General features: G+C 33.8%; 1 protein-coding gene across 1 annotated transcript; it reads left to right on the top strand.

Moving 5' to 3' along the window:
- The first annotated feature begins 911 nt into the window (after positions 1-911).
- On the top strand, positions 912-24,528 carry LOC133192330 (prostaglandin E2 receptor EP4 subtype-like). Its single transcript, XM_061328353.1, has 5 exons — positions 912-1,137; positions 16,811-17,046; positions 17,275-17,398; positions 21,507-21,685; positions 24,310-24,528. The coding sequence occupies exons 1-5, from the start codon at positions 912-914 to the stop codon at positions 24,526-24,528; spliced, it is 984 nt and encodes a 327-aa protein (XP_061184337.1).
- The last annotated feature ends 132 nt before the right edge of the window (positions 24,529-24,660 follow it).

Genomic DNA, 24,660 nt, shown 5'->3' with positions numbered 1-24,660 from the left:
TTTCCGAGACTTATATTTCTTACCATGTAAGTTATTTTTTATAACAAGAACAGTCGATCTGTCAGAAATTGCCAAATCTCGGCAATAGGATAGGTGGATAAGGATATCCCTTCCCAGAATTAACATGGTGACCATCACAACCCGAGTCCTCTGTCTTGGGAGCATCGTTTGTCCAGTGTGGATAAAGTATGGACGCCTTCTCTTTATCATATTTCATATGTTTAAAGTCTAAAGTAAACGATATTTTAGGGATTTAATAATTATATTATTGTTAAGATATTCAACTATTTTTCGAATCGTAACTTGGCGATGTTTCATTACAAATTGCTCAACTACGGACACATCTTTTCCTCAGCTTGCTTTCGCTGGGCAACAGAACAAACATTATTTTTTACCATCTCCCTGCCTTCACTAAAATAATCAATCTAATTAATGATTGGACTTCTGGTAAGTCTATTGTCTTCATAAACCTTGTACAAATTATCATATTCTACTGCAAAGGAATTTTCAAGATATAACGTTAAACTTTACAGCCCTTCGTTTCTCCAGTACGACTGAGTCAACCATTTTTTGTCACAAGTCACCTATATATTGACGTCATTTTCACTTCGTGACGTCACAAACACGGAGCAAAACAGTATTTAACACCTGTTATTTATGGAACAATTGTATGACTATATGTGTGCCAAATTTCATTCTGATCTGAATTGTGGTTTTGTAAATATTGAGATAGTTCGCGAACTTTTTGATCACCCCTCGTATATCGAGATGTTGGCCTTGACAAATTGGTGCTAGACTTTGCAAATTGGCCAGATGTTGTAGAACCCAACTTCTACAAAATCAACAGGATGACAGAAGACTTGCGCGGAATCTCCCTAAGTGGACAGAAAGTGGAAGGTTTACAGCAATAGATGGAGACTGGTGGAACAGCTACCTCACTAGGATGCAAGGGAGGAGGACCGCCCCTTCCTCCATCTAGTCTGCCAACTTACAGTGTCCTGTCAAGAACGGAGTCTGAAGTTAAGACAAATCCCATAGAGCTACTAGTCGCCGCATGGAGAGGCTACAAAGTTCCAGCAGGATACAAGTCACTGGAAAGGGAAACCAACATTCCTGAGTATTCAGCAGATAGATTAAGTGCAAACTTACGATGATCATGAGCAGGGGTGCCTCTTACAAAATTGTGAAATTCAGTTTTCCACTGTAAATAGTGACAACTTGATGGGTAAATTGATGAAAGCATTATTCAAGAATTTTTAATTAATAGTTTTTGTTAGTTGGATATACTTGTAAATATACTTGTCAATAACAGATAAAGAAAAATGAAGCAAGACTACCTTAAACTGGAATCGTAAGAGCTATGTAATGTGTCTCCCTACTGTGTTGTCCATACTTCAATGTTTTTGTAGGAAAAATGCTGCGAATTTAATAAACTGATATTTTGGTTTTTTCTTTTCAATAGAATGGTTCAAATTTTACATAGTTTGGTCAATATTCTTTGATCTAAAGTCGGTTCTGATCAGGTGAAATCATTTAATCAACAACTTTCTCACATTTTTAGTTCTCTGAAAATAGAATCTTGAGCTCGACAATTTATTCTTGGCCCTGATTACTGCAAATACAGCAATAGTTTTGAGTAAATTCCAAATAAACAAGAAAAGGCTTTCTTTGCTTGTTAATACGGGAATTAAAGGTTGCAACCCTTGCAAAAGAGAAAACAAAACAAAACACACACACACAAACATAATTTTTAAGTAAGTATTTGCAACCCTTAATCCTCGAATTTACAACTTGACAGACATATATGCTTATATATATATATATTAGTTATTGACTGGGTATCAGGGGCAACATATAATTTGTTGGACGTGAAGGTGAACATGTTGCCCGAGGCCACAGGTCAAAGACAACATGTTCACCTTCAGGTCCAACAAATAATATCTTGCCCTCATACCCAGTCAATAATTGTTTTGTTATACCCTTCACTTCAGATAAAACAATTAAAATGAAAACATTTGAACAGATTAGATCAATATTTATTATAATGAATTACTTTCTTTGAAAAATTTTGCCTTGATCAATAAAAATAAAACAATTATAGCAGAGAATGAAAAAATTAATAATAAAATTATTATATCCAAACTTATTTATCACAAAACATACTCTTTCAAATAGCATACGACAGCTCGTCCACCTCTACACTTCGGCTATACGGATCTACGATTAATTACTTGTGATGTAGCAGTGACGTTGAGGCCTAACATTCATGTTGGACTGGCAGGCTGGTCAACAATGAAACTGTTAGCCCGATGTAATAAACATTTCTTTTGTTGGATTTTTTATTAGTAATAAATATATACAAAGATATTTATAAGGGTATAACAAAAATATATAATTGGTGATATTGTATTATTGATCTTTTGTTACATTGATGGAAGTTCCCTCTTTTTAAGACATCTTTCGTATAGATGGTTTTGAAAACCCCGTTTTATTACATGCAAGTTAATCTGTTAATTATCAGAATTTGTTTTCTTAGGAAATAAATGAAAAAAAATACTCAATGGATGTAGATGTTTCATTGTAAACTCCCTACTCGGGTTGTTTCATATTACAATACTTCGATGATATGTATACACTATTTTGACAGGGACATTTGTTGAAATTTAGGACATTTGCTTATACAAATTACTAGATTTTATGCTATCTCAGAAATGTAATAAATACATTCCTTCCTCATATACGGTTTAAGGCATCTTCAGTTACTTTAAACTTCATTATCCTTAAATTACTTTAAAATCAGTTAGTTTTAAAACCAAATATTTAAATATAAAGATACGTCCACCAAATCTATGATATACTCTAGCAAGTCAGTTATATGTACTTTATACCTACTAGAATCTTATTTGTCTTCAAATACTCAAAAATGGTATCGATGCAAAAGACACTGAATAACATACCCAGGTATACATCGATATATTGTGGATATTATAATATATCTATTGATTTTTTTGGTACTACGACTTGAATGTTGTTGACTGTACAGTCTGTATTTCTTTCCTTGTCGAAAAAACTCGGAAGCATCAACATGCCCACTAATATAACTTGCCCTGAAAAAGAAAATGGTACACTAGTTTTACACGTTGTCAATTATACAAATGCCTATACTGGTGTTTTCTTTCTAGTCTGGATTTCTAGTTCAAGTCTTTTTGCAATTCTTTGGATTTCTCGTTCGATGTGTAAAACGAACTTTTCACAACCCCGTTTCATTGCCATAGCTGTTTGTTCTTGTGACTTTCTGTTTGCAGGTGAGTATACTTTTTAATATCCTTCTAAAAAAATTGAATACGACTTCGGAAAAAAAAGAAGAAATGAAGTATTTTCACAGCTATTTAAAGCTATTAAGAAGTTAAAACTAGTCCACTTCTTGCTTTTTTTTTAATATCTGATAGGAAAAAAGTTAAAGACCCCGAGTAAACCTTGACAAGAAGCAGACACTAAGTATACAGTCCCAATAATCGTCTTGATTACCAGCAGTAACTAGTAAACATATTGTCATGATAAAAGTCCATCCTTTGTTCATTTGCAACCTCATGTCAAATCTGTATGAATATATGTACATTAAAGCCCCGTATAACTACAATTGGAGTTTCAAACGCTTTTATCGTAGAGTCGTTGAGCTAACATCTGGCCAAAGGTTTAGGATACACCTTAACAAAGTATCATTACAGACATGAAATAGGACGGAAACCTATAGTAAAGATCCCAAAACTTATAATGCAATTGTTAGAAAATTTAAAACATGACCTTCACCAAAATGATGGAAGAAAAATTGACAGTCTTTGTAATTGAATAAATGTATATATTTACATGCAATTAAACATTAGGAATTTCGTAAACCCCCCCACCCCCCCCCCCCAAAAAAAATAAAAATGTAGGTTTACTTAAGAGTAATGGACAAAAAAAATAAAACAATTGTTTTAACCTTTTCAAATTATGGTATTGAAGGTTTAATCCACCTATATTCATGATTGTTTAATTCTAATTCATATCCACGATTGACAACTGTTGGCTTCATAAATATTAACTTTATACCTTTCTTCGATAGTAATGGCCGGTCACGGTAGCCTAGTGGTAGGGCGTTTGCTTTGTGATCGGTGGGCCCGGGTTCGATTCTTGTTCGCCATGCCGTTTCAAACCTAAGAATAGGTAGTGACTGATCCTTCGCCAAGCGCCCGGCATTAGAAATGAAAATCACGGGTTTTTCGTTTGAGAGACCTTAAAAACCGAGGTCCCTTGTCACGGTAGGGCATAAGGCCTTAGTGCGATCAAGAACCCTCATTGCTCATTAACCCTGAGTGCCAAGTATAGATCTGAAGTTGGAGCCCTTCATCTTTATATTGTGACATCTCTATGTGAGTGAAAAATTCTGTAATGGGACTTAAAAACATACAATCAATCAAACGATAGTGATGATGGAAATTCATGATAGGCTTTTATATTTTCAGTTTCAAACCCCAAAAGAAATGAAAAATATTTTTGAAAGTTTTGGAATTTTAAAACACAGTTAACTAGCTAATCAAATGAAATAAATGAAAAACAGAAAGATTTTTGTTTTATTAAAAAAAAATTGTATGGACATTTTAACTTTCAAAAATTTCAAAAAGCATGCCTGTAAGAATAGTCTTAAATTAAAGCGGAACTGGAAAATTTGAAAATCGGATTTATAAATCAGCAAGCGATTTACACAGCAGTTTCAACAGGATTTTCAATATTAATCTTTCCTGAACCAACATTTCACATTTTCAGTAATAAATATATATTGCAAGGCATTTCATCACAAAGATAAAAATAGAAACAATATTATGTATTCTAATTGTAGCTGCAATAACCTTTGTAAACATATGATAATACATGTACATGTATGTAACCAAAGTTTATTGAATAACGAAGAAGGGTATTACGGAAGCAATTTCGGCTAAAGCAATTCGAAAAATCTTTCACTTTTATCTGACTCGTTCTGACGAAAAGTAGATCTAATTCGAAATATCACCACGCGATATATTAGGATTTATCCAAACAGACTGAACAACTAAAAATATTTATACATTATAAGGCTCACAGTTTGTTGCCTAAACTAAGCGAATGCTCGTGGTGTTAATTAAAAAATTAGCCGGTACATGTATGTAATAATCTGCCAAACACATAGAGCAACTCAACAAAATCTTACTATATCAGGTTTCACAGTTTGCCAAGAAATAAAGGGATATTTCTATATCAGTTCTTCGGAGTGTTTAATAAAATATCCATATACTATTTTTTCCAATATTTATTTATAAAACATGTACCATGATTACAAATATGGCATGGGATGCGTATACATTACATCGTATGCATGACATTTAATTCTTGAATGCTGCTCTTTCATGATTATTGATAACACATTGACCAAAATATTAATAACTTTACATCAAACCTCCACGCACCCTCCCCTATGAACCCCTTTAAATTGTTGATTGGGAATACAATTGGTTTATACATGAAGTCAACGTGAATGTCGTGTGATATACATTATTTTGAGTGTTGACTGATGTTTTTCATACAAATTGTAAGACATTTTCACATCGAATTGTTTACTGATGTTTCCGTTTGCCCGATCATGACAATGAGCACACGCCGTTTGTGACTGGAATCCTCTTTATTGCAATAAATATTAAAAGATTATTTAAACGAGTATTTAGACTAGTAATTTTAATTGCTTCTACAAATTTGAAATGCTTGGTATTTACCCAATTGCAATTAACTGAGTCATCTATTTATTTATATACATATCTCATAATTTATGTACATACAATATTAACACACTTATTGAGCATGCAGTTATCAATTAATAACAAATATGAAATTAAAAAATTACGTTATACCTGTATATGATCCAAAGAAATAATTGAGGTGCAAAGTTGCTGGAGATCTATAGCTTACTGTTCTGAATAATTGGAGAGGACAACCAGAGAGTTAAAAAGTATCTGCATGCAAATTTACTGTGCACACAAAAAAGCGCGCAAAATTCGAGTTAAAAATCTCCGTGTTTTAAATCTCCCATTCATAATTTCACAAATACATGTTCCTTACATATTCATTCTTTTAGAATACAAGAAAACCATTCCCACTACCAATGTTAAATATAAAGTTCTTCTTGGTATGAAATTGAGACTATTTTAATTTATACTGGCATTCATAATGGTATGACAATTTTGTCCGGCGCACTTCCTGTCTTTTCATTGGAGCCGTTGTTTCTCCTGATATTTACTTCAAACAAAATTTGAGCCCTCTGGTGTCCATCCAACGTTTTTCAGACCAGTGAACTACATGTACAGATCACCTGCAGTTATGTACCAAGTAAAAATAAAATCCCTGACAGACAGCATACAACAGCCGTTCTTCACTCAACATATAGTACAAGAACTAAAGCTGAAGTATCCAGTATTACTTGGGGAAAGTTAACAAAAATTAAACATTAATCATGAGCTGAATGTTGAAGAAACCCTCGACCACCAAGATAAACGTTTTTAAATAAAAAAAAAAAAATGCCGTAACATGCAGGAGCAAGATCAACAAAATAATTATTACCAAAATAAGAGATTTTAGCAACAAAATAATTATTACCAAAATAAGAGATTTAAGCAACAAAATAATTATTACCAAAAATAAGAGATTTTAGCAACACTAAAAGCCTTTGATTGGATAAATACAAATCGAAAGTTAATAAACTGGGTATGAGGAGCAACATATGAATTTTTGAACGTGAAGGTGAACATGTTGCCCGAGGCCGCAGGTCAAGGGCAACATGTTCACCTTCACGTTCAAAAATTCATATGTTGCCCCTCATACCCAGTCAGTAACTGTTTTGTTTTACCCTTCACTTCAGATAAAACAACTAAAATGAAAACATTTGAACAGATTAGATCAATATTTATTATAATCAATTACTTTCTTTGAAAATTTTGGCTTGATTAATAAAAATAAAACAATAGCAGAGAATGAAAAAATTATAATAATAAAATTATTATATCACAAAAATTATTTATCATAAAACATACTCTTTCAAATAGCATACAACTCTTCCAGCTCTAAACTTCGGCTATATTGAACGACGATTAATTACTTGTGACGTAGCAGAGACGTCGCGGTTTAACATTTCTTATATTGGACTGGCAGGCCGGTCAACAATGAAATTGTTAGACCCATGTAAAAACATTTCTTTTGTTGGACTTTTTATTAGTAATAAATATATAGAAAGATATTTATAAGGGTATAACAAATATATATAATTGGTGAACGTAAGCAGAATATTGTATTATTGATTTTTTGTCACATTGATGGAAGTTCCCTCTTTTTAAGACATCTTTCATATAGGCGGATTTGAAAACCCCGTTTTATTACATGTAAGTTTATCAGTTAATTATTAGAATTTGTTTTCTTAGGAAATAAATGAAAAAATACTCAATGGATGTAGATGTTTCATTGTAAACTCCCTACTCGGGTTGTTTCATATTACATGTATAATACCTCGATGATATGTAGACACTATTTTGACCGGGACATTCGTAGAAATTTAGGACATATTTTACAAATTACTAGATTTTATGCTATCTCGCATCATAGTCAGAAATGTAATATAAACCTCATATATGGTTTAAGGCATCTTCAGTGACTTTAAACTTCATTATCCTTAAATTAATTTAAAATCAGTTAGTTTTAAAACTAAATATTTAAATATAAAGATACGTCCACCAAATCTATGATATACTCTAGCAAGTCAGTTATATGTACTTTATACCTACTAGAATCTTATTTGTCTTCAAATACTCAAAAATGGTATCGATGCAAGAGCCACGGAATAACTATACATAGGTATACATCGATATATTGTGGATATTATATCTATTGATTTTTTTGGTACTACTACTTGAATGTTGTTGACTGTACAGTTTGTATTTCTTTCTTTGTCGAAAAAACTCGGAAGCATCAACATGCCCACTAATATAACTTGCCCTGAAAAAGAAAATGGTACACTAGTTTTACACGTTGTTAATTATACAAATGCCTATACTGGTGTTTTCTTTCTAGTCTGGATTTCTAGTTCAAGTCTTTTTGCAATTCTTTGGATTTCTCGTTCAATGTGTAAAACGAACTTTTCACAACCCCGTTTCATTGCCATAGCTGTGTGTTCTTGTGACTTTCTATTTGCAGGTGAGTATATTTTTTGATATACTTCTAACAATTTTAAAACGACTTAGAAAAGTAATGAAGTATTTTACAACTATTTAAAGCTAGTAATTAAAAATAGTCCACTTCTTGCCTTTCTTATATCTGATATGAAAAAAGCTAAAGACCCCGAGTAAACCTTACCAAGAAGCAGGCCCTAAGTATACAGTCCCAATAATCGTCTTGATTACCAGTAACTAGTAAACAAATTGTCATGATAAAAGTCCATCCTTTGATCATATGCAACCTCATGTCAAATCTGTATGAATATTTGTACATTAAGGCCCCGTGTTACTACAACTGGAGTTTCAAACGCTTTTATCGTAGAGTCGTTGAGCTTACATCTGGCCTAAGGATTAGGATACACCTTAACAAAGTATCGTTACAGACATGAAATAGGACGGAAACCTATAGTAAAGATCCCAAAACTTATAATGCGATTGTTGGAAAATTTAAAACATGACCTTCACCAAAATGATGGAAGAAAAATTGACAGTCTTTGTAATTGAATAAATGTATATATTTACAAGCAATTAAACATTAGGAATTTCGTAACCCCCCCCCCCCCCAAAAAAAAAAATGTAGGTTTACTTAAGACTAATGGACAAAAAAATTAAAACAATAATTTTATCCTTTTCAAATTATGGTATTGAAGGTTTAATCCACCTATATTCATGATTGTTTAATTTTAATTCATATCCACGATTGACAACTGTTGGCTTCATAAATATTAACTTTATACCTTTCTTCGATAGTAATGGTCGGTCACGGTAGCCTAGTGGTAGGGCGTTTGCTTTGTAATCGGTGGGCCCGGGTTCGATTCTTGTTTGCCATGCCGTTTCAAACCTAAGAATAGGTAGTGACTGATCCTTCGCCAAGCGCCCGGCATTAGAAATGAAAATCACGGGTCTTTCATATGAGAGACCTTAAAAACCGAGGTCCCTTGTCACGGTAGGCCTCAGTACGATCAAGAACCCTCACTGCTCATTAACCCTGAGTGCCAAGTATAGATCTAAAGTTGAAGCCCTTCATCTTTATATTGTGACATCTCTATATGAGTGAAAAATTCTGTAACTGGACTTAAAAACATACAATCAATCAAACGATAGTGATGATGGAAATTCATGATAGGCTTTTATATTTTCAGTTTCCAATCCAAAAAGAAATGAAAAAATATTTTTGAAAGGTTTGAAATTTTAAAACACAGGCAACTAGCTAATCAAATAAAATAAATAAAGAAACAGATTTTTGTTTTATTAAAAAAAATTGTATGGACATTTTTACTTTCAAAAAATTCAAAAAGTATGCCTGTCAGAATAGTCTTAAATTAAAGCGGAACTGGAAAATTTGAAAATCGGATTTATAAATCAGCTAGCGATTTATACAGCAGTTTCAACAGGATTTTCAATATAAATCTCTGCTGAACCAACATTTCACATTTTCAGTAATAAACATTGCAAGGCAATTCATCACAAAGATGACAATAGAAATAATATTATGTATTCTAATTGTAGCTGCAATAACCTTTGTAAACATATGATAATACATGTATGTAACCGAAGTTTCTTGAATAACGAAGAAGGGTATTACGGAAGCAATTTCGGCTAAAGCAATTCGAAAAATCTTTCACTTTTATCTGACTCGTTCTGACAAAAAGTAGATCTAATTCGAAATATCACCACGCGATATATTAGGATTTATCCAAACACACTGTTCAACTAATATATTTATACATTAAGGCTCATGCACAGTTTGTTGCCTAAACAAAGCGAATGCTCGTGGTGTTTATTAAAACATTAGCCGGTATGTAATAATTTTGCCAAACACCTAGAGCAACTCAACAAAATCTTACTATATCAGGTTTCACAGTTTGCTAAGAAATAAAGGGATATTTCTATATACCAGTTCTTCGGAGTGTTTAATAAAATATCCATATGCTATTTTTTCCAATATATATTTATAAAACGTGTACCATGTTTACAAATAAGGCATGGGATGCGTATACATTACATTGTATGCATGACATTTAATTCTTGAATGCTGCTCTTTCATGATTATTGATAACACATTGACCAAAATATTAATAACTTTACATCAAACCTCCACGCACCCTCCCCTATGAACCCCTTTGTTGATTGGGAATACAATTGGTTTATACAAGAAGTCAACGTGAATGTCGTGTGATATACATTATTCTGAGTGTTGACTGATGTTTTTCATACAAATTGTAAGACATTATTTTCACACCGAATTGTTTACTGATGTTTCCGTTTGCCCGATCATGACAAGGAGCACACGGCGTTTGTGACTGGAATCCTCTTTATTGCAATAAATATTAAAAGATTATTTAAAAAGAGTATTTAGACTAGTAATTTTAATTGCTTCTACAAATTTGAAATGCTTGGTATTTACCCAATTGCAATTAACTGAGTCATCTATTTATTTATGTACATATCTCATAATTTATGTACATACAATATTAACACACTTATTGAGCATGCAGTTATCAATTAATAACAAATATGAAATTAAAAAATTACGTAATACCTGTAAATGATCCAAAGAAATAATTGAGATGCAAAGTTGCTGGAGATCTATAGCTTACTGTTCTGAATAATTGGAGAGGACAACCAGAGAGCTATAAAGTACAGTGTATCTGCATGCAAATTTACTGTGCACACAAAAAAGCGCGCAAAATTCGAGTTAAAAATCTCCATGTTTTAAATCTCCCACTCATAATTTCACAAATACATGTTCCTAACATATTCATTCTTTTAGAATACAAGAAAACTATTCCCATTACCAATGTTAAATATAAAGTTCTTCTTGGTATGAAATTGAGACTACTTTTAATTTATACTGGCATTCATACTGGTATGACAATTTTGTCCGGCGCACTTCCTGTCTTTTCATTGATATTTACTTCAAACAAAATTTGAGCCCTCTGGTGTCCATCCAACGTTTTTCAGACCAGTGAACTACATGTACAGATCATTTGCAGTTATGTACCAAGTAATAAATAAAATCCCTGACAGACAGCATACAACAGTCGTTCTTCACTCAACATATAGTACAAGAACTAAAGAATCCAGTATTACTTGGGGAAAGTTTACAAAAAGTTAAACATTAACCATGAGCTGAATTTTATATGTAAATTTCGTTGACCATTAGTTGCAGTATTGAAATTCACAAATAATTTTTATAACTGTCGCATATTTAATGTTGAAGAAACCCTCGACCACCAAGATAAACGTTTTTAAATAAAAAAAAAAAAAAAATACCGTAACATGCAGGAGCAAGATCAACAAAATAATTATTACCAAAATAAGAGATTTTAACAACAATAAAAGCCTTTCATTGGATAAATACACATCTAAAGATAATTAATATGTCTGACTTGCTGTGCAGAGATTACATACTGTTATTTGAATTTGGTAAGTTATTGGAATGAACAGCATTAGGCAGTACATTTAATTAATGTTTATTGATAAGAATCTGACAAGCTTAAACTCAGAACATATCTTTCAATAAAAATATAACATTCTTTATTCATAAACTCAAGTAATATTATTAAATTAATTGTAACATCTAGTCTTTGAGTGCACGAGAGCAAATCATTTTTTAGCAACAATTAATATCTTTTTTTCAGTTTTCAACATGTTTATGCAACTAATCTGAGGAGCATTATTTTAAATTTAAAGACTGAACTATCAATTTGGCATGTTTGTGGGTCCAAGAGAAATTATGCAATACTTTGGACAGTTGAGACGGAATCTATAAATCTATATTCAGGCGGAATCCTGTTTCCAGGCGGAGCTAATTCACATATTTCGCCTTAAATTTCCGGCCAAACTCCGCGCGGTTTCCACTTATATCACTCTAACAGTTATAAAATAACTCCGCTCCGGATTTGACTTGCTTACGTCGGGTTTTGGTGATAGCGTGGGTCTTTGTTGAATATATAGTCATAAATGCATTTTCCCTAAAATCTTCTCCTCTGCTCATTGGTATTCAGCAAACAAACTAAATGTATAGTCAATATGAGCAAGGGTATCTCTTCCAAAATTGTGCATTTCATAGCCCCGGGTCAAGGTATCTGGAATTCGGGTGGGGCTCTATTGATTATACCGTAAAAAGGGAATTTTTAGCGGGGTGCTACCTAAGATACCTAAAACACTTTAAAGCAATACCAAAATAATGCTATTGGCTTACAACTTCATGGAACACCCTGTCCGCGAAAAATAGTACCGCCAAAAATATTGGCATACCTTTGAGCATGCAAAACGCCAGATTTTACACTCGCTTAAGAAAACCGCGATTCGGTGTAGTGAAAATGCATTAATTCTTTGAAAATCTCTTCTCCTGGGTATTAAGCCGATGATCCAAGTGCATGGTTATGATGAGCAAGAGTGCCTCTTCCAAATTTGAGTTTCTTGGCCCCTGTGCCAGGGATTCAGTGTATGTGTGGGGAAGCTCAGTTGGTAGAACGCTCGTTCAGTGATCGGAACGAGACTGGTGATATTTTTGTTTCATCAACTTGTTTGTCAATAACTTACCTCGTTTTAGAAATTGTTCATACGTAGAGCATGCTCTTGCGTATCGAATCAACTGAGATATAAAGCCCGTATGCAGATGATGAAGGTATTCTGCTGCATAAGTAAGGGAAGTTGACGATTGAAAAGTTAAAGTCATCAAGTTTATCATAAAGCTTGGTTGTTAGATTACCATTATCGTCTTTTTCTAGTAAAATATCGAAATATGAAACAGATGTGTCGGACTCTATGGTAACTTTTATTTCAAGCTCACTGGGATATATCGTATCGACATAATAATGGAAATAACCATTGTTAATTGACAATACGTCGTCGATATATTTAAATGTAGATTTGAAGGCCACAGCAAGTTGTTTTCTTCTTTTCATGTAACTATAAGATTTTTAACAAATTCTGCTTCATATGAATAAAAAAATAGGTCTGCTTATAACGGGGCGCAATTGGTACCCATGGGAAATCCAATAGATTGTTGGAAGACCTGGTCTCCAAAAACCACATAGATATTGTGTTGTCTATTATTATTATTGTTGTTGAAAACTTACATGGTACAACTTAACTACCATGATTATGTATCTATTTTTGGTATGAGTTAACTCCAATGTTACTCTCTTCCTGTTGACCTGCTTGACCAGCCCTGGTGTGGCTATTTCTTAATTAGAAATCCTAATGCATAAGATATTTTGAGTGCCTAAAACCACTATGTAAGTCTTTTTATATTATTTTTGAGCTATATTTTCACATTATTTGAACGTATTTTATAAAGTTTCTATTTAGATAAAAAGTTTTTCTTAGGTAAAAACATTCTCTAAAGTATGGCATGTCATTTTGGTCACTAAATTTTGTAATACCTTTTTTTTAACTTGTGTTTAAATACTATATCTTTTTGAACTTTTTTTTTGTACTTTATTTGTAAGCATTTGTAGCTTTTTACCACAAACAAACTCGCGCACTCATACTGTGTACACTCATGACCCACACAACATGAAGAATAAATTTATTTCGTGTGACTTTGACTTCTCATGTGTTGTACAATGTCGATGGTTAGCTATCTGCCTGCACCAGGCAGAATAGATATTGTCAATCAGAAACCCAAGTGTCCTTTTAATATCAACTTCAGAGTACTTGTGTGTACAATCAGAATATTTATTTAACAAAAGAAGGGGCAAATGACCAATGACAAGGTAAGTAAATTTACGAGTTCCAATCTCAACAAATAAAATTAAGATTCCCACTTGGAATGTGGCACAAGTTCACACTGGTATGGTTTATTTTCATGTGATCTGTACATCCAAGTTTTCATGGTTCTGTATATGTCCTGATTATTTAATATTGTAATATATAGTCAGTTACATGTGACAATGGAATTGATTATTAATTAAAAAAAATTACTCGCGTGTTCCAATTGAGACTACCACTCCACTACCTCTCTATATTTCAAAGACCCTTTGAAAGGTTAAAATTCTGTTGGCCTTCACATTATACCACCTTGATTTCTTCTGATTTTCCTTTCTATTAATATCTAATACTTCTGGCAATCCACACCGATTAGATCTTTTTCTTAAATACATGTAAAATAGCAACATTTTGATATTTTACACTTACTAGCCCGGTTTCCATGGCAACCAGATAAACTACCATGCTTTCTTTCATATAGTTGACCTTATCTTAAATATATTTATTCATTTTCATTTTAGAGAGCATACGATACGGAATCCTCTCACCCCATCCCACCAAAGAAAAGGTGAAAGGCGTATAATTATTCTATGATTTTTTTTTTAATTTGCTAGTTTTAGTTTAAAACTGTAAATTAGGATCCATGCCTCAAAGCTACTGACATTAATTGCACCGCGCTTCTCTTTATAGGGAAATATTAGCCATTGACGTTAATAACCCTTTTATTGAATTCCACCAAAAGGTAGACTCGTAGATTAATGTAGATTGTATGTTGTTTTACGTCCCGTTCGAGTCGCCCGCGTGACGCAGTGGTTAGAGCGTCTGCTCTAGAGTCGCGAGGTAAGGAGTTGATCCTTACGTCGCGGGTTCGAATCCCACTGTGGGACGTGGAGACCGGTCCTTCCGATGAGACCGTATAAACCGAGGTCCCGTGTCGCAGTAGGTGTTGGCACGATAAAGATCCCTCACTGCTCAATGGCCGTAAGTGCCGAGCATAGGATAAAATTTGCAGCTCTCCATCGGCAAGTGGTGTCGTCTCCATACGAGTGAAAAATTCTCGAGAGGGACGTTCAACAACAAACAAAACAAACAAACGTCCCGTTCGAGAATTTTTCACCCATATAGAGACGCCACCATATACCATAAATTTAGACCTTTACTCGGCTATGTCAATATATCGATATTCAGGAATGTATCGTATCGAAGAAATTACTTCCAATACGTATCGTGCAGGTAGTTTTTTTATTTTTATAATTCTGTGAAAAATTTGAAATTTTCAATCACCAAAGATTATATTTAACCGTTTTGAATTAAAACTGATCACTAATGATACAAACATTAAGGAGATAGAACATCTAAAATATCTATCACAAAATACATCTATTAGACAACTATATTTTAACATGTTGGTTTTACAGTTGTTAAAAGTGTGAATTTGAACTGTATTTTGTAATGAAAGTGAGACAAGGACTTCGAAATGGGTTATAAAACACTCAGTTTTAATGAAAGTTATGCATAAAATGATTTACAAGACATTTTTGATACACTTGTTAAAGAAGCCAATATGTCGCTTTATAAAATAACATACCCGGTATCGTATCGATTTTTTTTGGCTCAATACACATCCCTAACCGTGACAGGGGGCCTCTCATCCGAAGGACCCGCAACTTTCACTTCAAAGTGCCGAGCGCTTGGCGAAGGAACAGTTGCTACCTATTTTTATCGACTTAATTAGGTCAGTGGCGGCCGTGATTCGAACACACGACCTTCCGATCACGGAGCTAGCGCTCTACCGACTGAGGTACCTTGACTGGAAGAAAATGCGTTACTGTACCATTTCTTTGCATGGTTTACTCAGTGGTTACAATTTTTTTCTTATTATTTTTTACTACGGATACCCTTAGGAATAAAGTAAAATTTTCACACAGGTTAAATACATATGTAATATATAGCTGGGGATAAATGTTACAATTCACTTTTTATTCTGTGATATTTAAAAAAAAATTTATGACTTGGGAAAATTGCATCATTTTAAGGTTATACCGGGTTTACCTAGTTCATTTTCAACATAGGGTACTTGTCATATTTCTCCAGGAAAAATGTTCAAACACAATGATGTACAAGAGAACAAAAATCACTGTTGTTTAATTACATCGGGAAAATTTGTGCAAAAATGTTCTTTAATTACTTTATCTTTGTTTAATGTACTGTTAGGAATACAATTTATTTATCTACTTCAAATCGTGTCATTTACTGTAGATTGCCTCTTATTCCTTTGTTCATCAAAGGGCAGATCACTCTAACTGCATAAAATTACCGGGTCAGTGAGCAGTGTTTAAAGCTTCGTTAATGAAACCAAAGAGATGACATTTCAGGCTTTCTGGAAAGCCAAACTTGTATACGTCTTAGGTTTGACGCGGCGTTTGGAACGGAAATCCTACCCGGACCTCCCGATCATGAAGCGAACGATCTTCATTAATGCTACCACGTTGTTGAATCAGTTAGTCTAGCAATTTAATATGAATTGACATTTGTGTTAATGTTACCATTCAACGTTCTATATATCACAAATCTACCTTTTATGGTTCAAAGGATACATCACATTTATTGATATATTGAAATATTTTGGTAAAGTTGAAGGTCACAGGGTCGATAACATACATTAGGTTTGTTACGAAAGTCTTGCTGTAAAGTATACTACATACCATATTTTTAAACCTTTGAAATGTATTGTAAACTATGCCTGACAGGCATGCAGTCTGTGATGGAGACGACTTAAATTAAAAAGAACGGAAAGATTAATTGTTTTAATTTTTCAGCCCTCTGCGCAAGTTTGCAAGTTGCGAATTATTTCCTTGGTTACTGCGATTCTGGGGGATACCATGGATGCATTTTCAGAGGCTTTTCCCAGACAGTGTTTATGATGGCCTCCCGTCTGATGGTGGTGCTAATGTCTGTTGAGCGCTTTATTGCACTGAGATATCCGTTCAAGTACAGTAGTTTGATGTCGAAGGAAAGAGTTATTGGTGCCGTTGTTGGATTAGGAATTTACGCAGTATGTAGTGTTCCATCGTACAATCTTTGATCTCAATTACTTAAGAGTATGAAAAATGTTTCCTAATTAGATAGCTGATATGGCACTAAGAGCGTTGACAAACACATCCGTGGTTTGACATTTTCCAAAGATTCTAATGTATTACAATGAACTAAGGTGAATGCTGAAATTATTCTCAGGGTATATAATATATTTCCCACTAGTTTACTTTGATGTTTTCTTTTTCAGATATTCGTTTCGTGCTTGCCCATTATGGGCGTAAACAGTTACGGCTATCAATCCTGGTGTGACTTTCATTGGAACGACAGATCTTCAGGGGGACGATTTTTTGTGCTTTATTTTGTTTTTGAAGGTTTGTGAAATGAGCTTGACATATAGCTGAACGCGATTCGTAAAAGGCAAAGAAATCTGTCCGCTATTGTCTACATTTTTCGTTACATCTACAGCCGCTATAAGAACCGTTCACTTGGTCATGATTCAATGTAATAAACTTTTCTGTTTTCACCCGTGTTGACGTATTCTACATAGCCTTTGTAAAATATTCAACAGCGTGCTTCTTCTACAGCAGCAGAGAAAATTACCAAAGAAAGTGATATCAGGTGCACAGGACAGTGCATTACGAACGAGCACACATTCAAGTAAACTTCAGTTAATTATAAACAAAGTTAATGTCAGCTAACCAACATAGCCACCTTCGTCCATTCCATACAGGTACCTTTGACAAGAAAGCAATCAGGTGTACCGAATTCTTAGGTGATATCCTATGGATGATAATCGTGTTCAAAAATCCAGACGTGTAAATTCAAAATTTGTTTGTTTGAAAATTGCTTACTTGTATCTCTACAATTGTAATCTGTTGATGTCGAACTCTTATCTCGAACACTACATACTGTAATATACATGTATACTCGACGTTTCCTTTCTACACTATACTTCACGCATTGTATCTAAAACTTTGAACTGTCATATTTCGAGTTAAGTTATTGTGAAAATTCAAAACTGTATCTTTTCGCATTTGCTCCGTTCCCGTTCGTGAGCCCGTATTTTACACATTCGCTCTACAAAAATGACAACTGACATAGTACAAATCTACAAGTGTCGAGTCAACATGTTTATCGAATTTTGACATGACCATATATGGAAAGCACGGAAACTTACTATTGGTAGGCGGTAAATCTAGTACAGCCGGATGCTGAAAATTCCGGTTTAAAAAAAGGTGATGTGGGATGCAGCCGACTCCCCCCCCCCCCCCCCAAAAAAAAAAAAGATAATATGTGGCGTGCCTCATCCAAGTAAGTTTTCTATATAAAATTATACGTGTACCCATGCTGACTGTCTTTAAAATTACTCTATCCAAACTGTCATGGGGATGCATCCGGCGTCTTCTAAAATTAAGAAAGTCTTGATGAATCTTTTGCTATGAAATTCAAATTATCTACAAGCAGTGCGAGTTTCTCTCCTACATTTAACATTTTAACCCCCCACCCCATGACACCTACACCCTTAACTGGAAATGCTGGACCCGCCTCTGGTTATTTTTGTGTCCGAGTTCCCTCGGGAGCTTCTGTGTATCATTGTGACTCAAAATATAAGATGTATCTTAAATTCTGGGCTAAAATCGCCTTTAGTTAAGAATCCTGCCTAGATGCTCGGGAATTATAAATCGTACTATGAATAGTACGCTGAAATCCAAAATGAGATTACAGGCCAGGTGTTCATAAAAATAAATGAATAGAATTAACAAAAACTTTATTCTTTATCAGATATGAGTATCGGTAATCAACGCAATAACTTTCATCAATCCTTTTTTTTTTACAGCAAGACAGCTTTCGGTTCTTCCTGTGGTATATACATATTAAATAAAAAGTATCCAGACAGCCAATAAGTAAAATAAAGTAAAAATATTTTGGAAATACTTTCGAAGACGTTCAGGCGAGGATCCAGGAATTTTTTTCCAGGGGAGGGGATGGGGACCACCCCAGTCAAAAAATTTCCAACCCAGTAATTTCTTGACAAGAATAAAAAAAACTCCTCTCTCAAGCGTGTCATATCCAGAAAATTTTTTGCCCCCCCCCCCAAAAAAAAAAATTAAGAAAAAGAAAACCCTAATGTCCTTTCTCAACCGTGAAAAAAAACTATCTTGTGGCGATGTTGGTGAAATTCATGTTTTCTAAAGGGGGGGGGGGGGTCCAAAGTCATATTTATTTTCTTCAGTATATACACCCCCCCCCTTCTAGATTCGTGCACGACGTTTTACCTGCCCTATGGCACCGCGGTAAAACATGTTTATTTATAAAACTAACAAAATTTACAACTTTTGAACAGATGAAACTCTAGTTTTGTATAAAAGAGAACAACTTCCGAATAAAATGAGATGCTTTTCATAGGCCTGTAAGGAGGGGGTCGGAGCACCGGCCCCCTTTTTAGTGTGTGAATAAGAATTTGCTGCATTAATAACATGAAATTTAATTAATTGATAATTCATAATATGAGAATTTCATATTATGAATTATATATTAATTAAATTTTATATTTCAAATTAATGCATCATTTAAGGGATGTCTGCCTCTCCCCCCCCCCCCCCCCCCCCCCGGCTCCCCACTTTTTTGTTGGAGTAGAGTCGAACACTGGAAAATTTTTCATTTGAAAAAATACATATATATTTCGAAAATTATCCCCCCCCCATGAAACCTACATTGTACTTCTTTCAAATTAACACAATTATTATATCTGGTAAATAAAATAATTATGTGTCTGCAAGGTATTTTAGGACAATTACTAGAATTATATCTTGACTTTCAGCATCCGGTTGTACTAGATTTACCGCCAACCAATCGCAAGTTTCCGTGACTTCCCATATATGGTCATGCCAAAATTCGACAAACATGTTGACTCGACACTTGCAGATTTTGTCAGATGTCATCTTTGCAGAACAAATGTGTAAAATATGGACTCACAAACGGGAACACAACAAATACGAAATGATACAGTTTTGAATTTTCACAATATAAACGTACTCAAAATATGACAGTTCAACGTTTTAGATATGACGTGTGAGGTATAAAAAGGAAATGTCAAGAATTACACGGTACAGTGTTCGAGTTAAAAGTTTGAGATCAACAAATTACAATTAGAGATATATTAGGTAAACGATTTTCAATCTACCAAATTGTGAATTTACACGTCTTGATTTTTAGAACACATAACCCTCCTCAATACCCCTGCTTGTATGGGAGATTGGAAAAACTAATATGGCGTATGCCTAAATACGAGTCGTGTTCAGCTTTTACCTGACCCAAAACTAGAAGAATGTTTTCTTTTTTTAAAAAAAACCTAAAACCAGGTGATTTATTTGATTCCTTTACCAGGCACTATCTATTTTACTATCTGATTAGGGGTGCTTGAGTATTACAGATGCCAATAAAATATCGATTAGAAAAGCAGATCAAATGAGATTCCATCACGGGAAAACAATGGTCTAACAAGATTGAAAATATCATCAAAGACTTGTTTTCCGTAAATTTTCTTGTAATCGAATCAATTATTGCTACTGACAAATGACCTTTTCAAAACTTTTTCTTTCAATTCACGCGAAAGATTTTGTATAACGTGTATAACGCTATGAAAGAATATTTCCATTTACACTGGAGTTCTAACTCCAGTACATGTTTCACTCTTAATTGAAAGGCAATATTGTCCTGGTCTAATTATTTTATGTTGTATCCATATAAATACACATTGCTTCTCTTAATATAATAGCATCATAAATATAAAAGATACATCATTTGTAATTTGAGAAAATTCTTGGAAAGGATATTAAACAATTTACAAAATTTTAAAGAATATTTTTTTTTAGAGAAATCGTGTTTTTTAAATACTAGTAATAGTCCTTGGAGATGGATAGTAAACTGATCCAATGTACATTTTTAGCAGCTCGCTCACAGGCACTTGACTATTTCGTATACGGGGCATCCCTACTTATTTTTACCACAAGGTAGCTAACTCAATTTCAGGCACCCCCGCTTAAAGCTCGTATTTTGTTTATATATCAATCATTAACCTATTTTAAAATGACATCGTTCGCTTCGAAAGACTTTTTTTCTTGTCAAATTAATCGTTTCGGACGTCTTTGGTCGATCCTCTTTATTGTAAACCGTTCATTTCTTCCTCGAAAATTATCTCGATACAAAATAAGACTACGAATGGGATACATAGACTTCCGGTTGGGTTATAAATGAAGGCTAAAACCAGAGACCTCGGAAAGGAATACTCGTAAGTCTCTGGACATATCCTATATATTTATAACCCCAACCGGAAGTCTTTGTGTCCCGAATGTCCGTGACCTTCACTTTCAATTTTGACTAATTTACAAACATTTTATCAGTGTTGCTAGCATTTGAATTTGCTTATTTATTTAGTTTTAAGCTTTCTATATTATTATTTCAATACATTTTTTGTAGGTTTTACTTGCATGGCAGTCATTGTTTTCTGCAATATCTCCGCCATCTATGAGCTAATCCGCATGAACAAAGTGCATCCAATAGACACAAGATCAAAACTGGACAAAGATCACACAAAATTTATAGTGATGATGGTGGCTATTTCCGTTGTATATATAGTCTTCTCATCACCCCTTTTAGTGAGTACCAAGAGCTGAAATATTAACAACTGATCAGTGAAGTAATTATGAGGGGAAAGGTCTATCCATGCCTTTCTCCTAGCTGAGCATATACACATAATTCATTTCACTAAATCACTTTTTTGAGTACTTAAACCAGAGCATTATATCTTTATTCAGTTGAGTAACCTTCAAGTTAGAATGTGGACTATTATTGTGGTTTTGTGGGTACAGGCAGGCAACGAGCTTTTAGTGCATTTCCAACTGTATAGATCCTCATATCGATACTGTATTCATTTAGCCATTGAATGTTTTCACAATGGGTTCTTCAAAGACTCCTCACTGGATTGTTGATCATATAAACTGTGCTTTAAAATCTTGCAAGCATTAATTGAGGCTCATTGTTCGTTTGCTTAATTTGTCGTTTAATGTCCCTTTGAGATTTTTTCACTCATACCTGCCGGTTGAGGGCGGCATATTTAGACCTGTACTCGGCACTTACGGCCTTTGAGCAGTGAGGAATCTTACATGTAATCATGCCAGCACCTTCTGCGACACAGGACCTCGGTTTATACGGTCTCATCCAAAGGACCGGTCTCCACGTCGCACAGTGGATTCGAACCTGCGACATAATGATGAACTCGATCCTTACGCCACGACTCTAGAGCAAACGCTCTAACCACTGCCATAAGCGGACGACAAGCTCATTTTCGAAATCAACAAGTGAACTATAATTGCTCTCATCCATTAAATATGTGTTTAATTTTGCGCTCCATACTTCGGTCAAATTTGGGTATATTTAACTTCACCCATCCAGATTTCGTTTAATGACTTTCTTTGAAGTATACCTTGCATCAAACGCTTATGAAATAAAGTCGTTATATGCAGTATGCAGGCAAAATGACTTCAGTAGTACATGACAGGTGTTGCTAAAAAGGAAAGCGGAAAAGAATGGAAACGGAAATCAAACGTATACCACATTATATCAGGGACGTATTTACTAAGTAGTATATAGGTATCTGATTAAACCCTTGTCACAGAAATAAATAAAATGAACCAGTTTTTTTTTTTTTTTTTTTTTTTTGTTCTGTTATAAAATAGCATATATAATATTGCTCATAAGCTCCATACATAATTAACAGTTATCAATAGAATGTTATCTATTCATGATTTTTTTTTCTCTGAACTAGTATTTACATTGCATATACCGTGGCCCATATACTAGTACATCTAATATATACTACTTAGAATTACAGCCAAAGACTCATTCGCAGAGCTAGAAGGGCGGGGCCTGGACTCCCCCAGGGATTTTCAGAATAATTAATTTCTATCGAAAGTAACATCAAAATGCATGACCTTGGTCCTCAATCCCTCTAGGAAACACAAGAGTCCGCGTAAAACGATAAGGAGAATTATGTATACGAAGAAAATTGACTTAGGAAAGTGGATTTTCATAACACCCCCTCCCCGCATTAGGCATTTAAAGTTATATACGGCGTATCTGAGCTTGAAAAATAGTAATACGAGATTGGGTGTACATATACATGATATATATTATTTACGTTCAAATTAAAATTTTTACCGATTTTGAGCTTGAATAAATTCACGTTTCTGTAGTTAAATTGACTTTAAATTTGTCTTTTATTTAAATGTGGAGTCGGTAAATAAATCGGTTTTTGTTTTTAATTTTTAATATCTTTGAAACGATTGATTTAAATTGAGTAATTTACTGGAAAGTCCTATCTTTATATAAAGTAATAAAACCAATACATTAGAAAGATCTTTTTTAATTTGGTTACCTGAACTTGCCAAAAATATGCCATATATGACTTTAAGGTTAACTTTGTTAACGTTTTTGTCTTTGCTTGTCTAAATATTTGAGTTGTTTAGAGCTCTGCCTCATCTTTTTGTGAATTTAAATTGTCCTCTTGTTTACTTTTGATTTTATATAAATAAAATAAAATTAAACTTCTCCCTAAAATATACAATCTTTTCGATGTGCACTGGTAAAACATAATCAAGAAGTTTTCTTTATTAGTTCAATTTTGGAGAAGAGAAAACATTTCCTTTAAAGTTTTTTTTTTAACTACTGAATCAGATGAAGTTTATGCGAATAACCATAAATTGTCTGCTGTTTGATTACATGTATATCTTCATAACAACATATACATTGTACTTCCTTTAAATTCAAATCTTTGGTCCTTATTTTTTTTTTTTGGTCAAATTCCTTTCCTTTCATTTATTTTGGCTCTGTTTGATTTTCATAAATCACTCAAACACAAATTAGAATTGAAAATGGTCATTGATTAATTAAATGACGCAATACGAGAACAACAAAACTAGCTACAAATATCATCAAACAAAAACATAACCCGGATGTAAATTAATACATATATTGTCACATCCGAGTCCTAAACATATCTGCCTTGTAAATATCATTATGCCAACATGAACACAGAGTATTCCATAATATATTCAACGTTATGCTCTTGAAAATCAAAGATGGGGGACCAAAATTGTCATAGTATAATTGAAAAGTAATAGCCCTCCTTTCTACCGACATAAGACTTAAACTTTCACAAATCAGCGTTTAACTGCAATCGATTATTTGTGTAGAATTGACTGGATTTTATCTTTTGTCACAGGTACGCCTTTTCTGTAACCAACTGGCTATCGATCTTTCCAAACAAAAAGACTTTGTTGGAATCCGCCTGAATATTGTCAACAACATGATGAATGCCCACCTGTTTCTTTTCATTCAATTTCTTTTCCATCCGAAGGTACTTGAAAAGTGGAGGAGGTGTTTCGGCAGAGGTAGAAATGAGGATCCCAGTTCTACAATTCCAACAACCACCACCTCATAATACACATAAGAAAGATGATTTAAGCTCTCAATGTTGTCTTCTTTTTTTTAAATTTTGGTTTTTTTCGTATAAGTATAAACAAGAGAAGGTTTCTGTATGCATGATTGTGTATCTGCAATGGTAAGACCTCTA

The sequence above is a fragment of the Saccostrea echinata genome, unplaced genomic scaffold, assembly GCF_033153115.1.
Source record: "Saccostrea echinata isolate AGI-Se365-2 ecotype Australia unplaced genomic scaffold, CSIRO_AGI_Sech_v1 ptg000025l, whole genome shotgun sequence".
In the NCBI taxonomy this organism is placed as follows: domain Eukaryota; kingdom Metazoa; phylum Mollusca; class Bivalvia; order Ostreida; family Ostreidae; genus Saccostrea; species Saccostrea echinata.
Note: the sequence above shows the minus strand (reverse complement) of the source record. Positions and strands in the feature narration are given on the sequence as shown.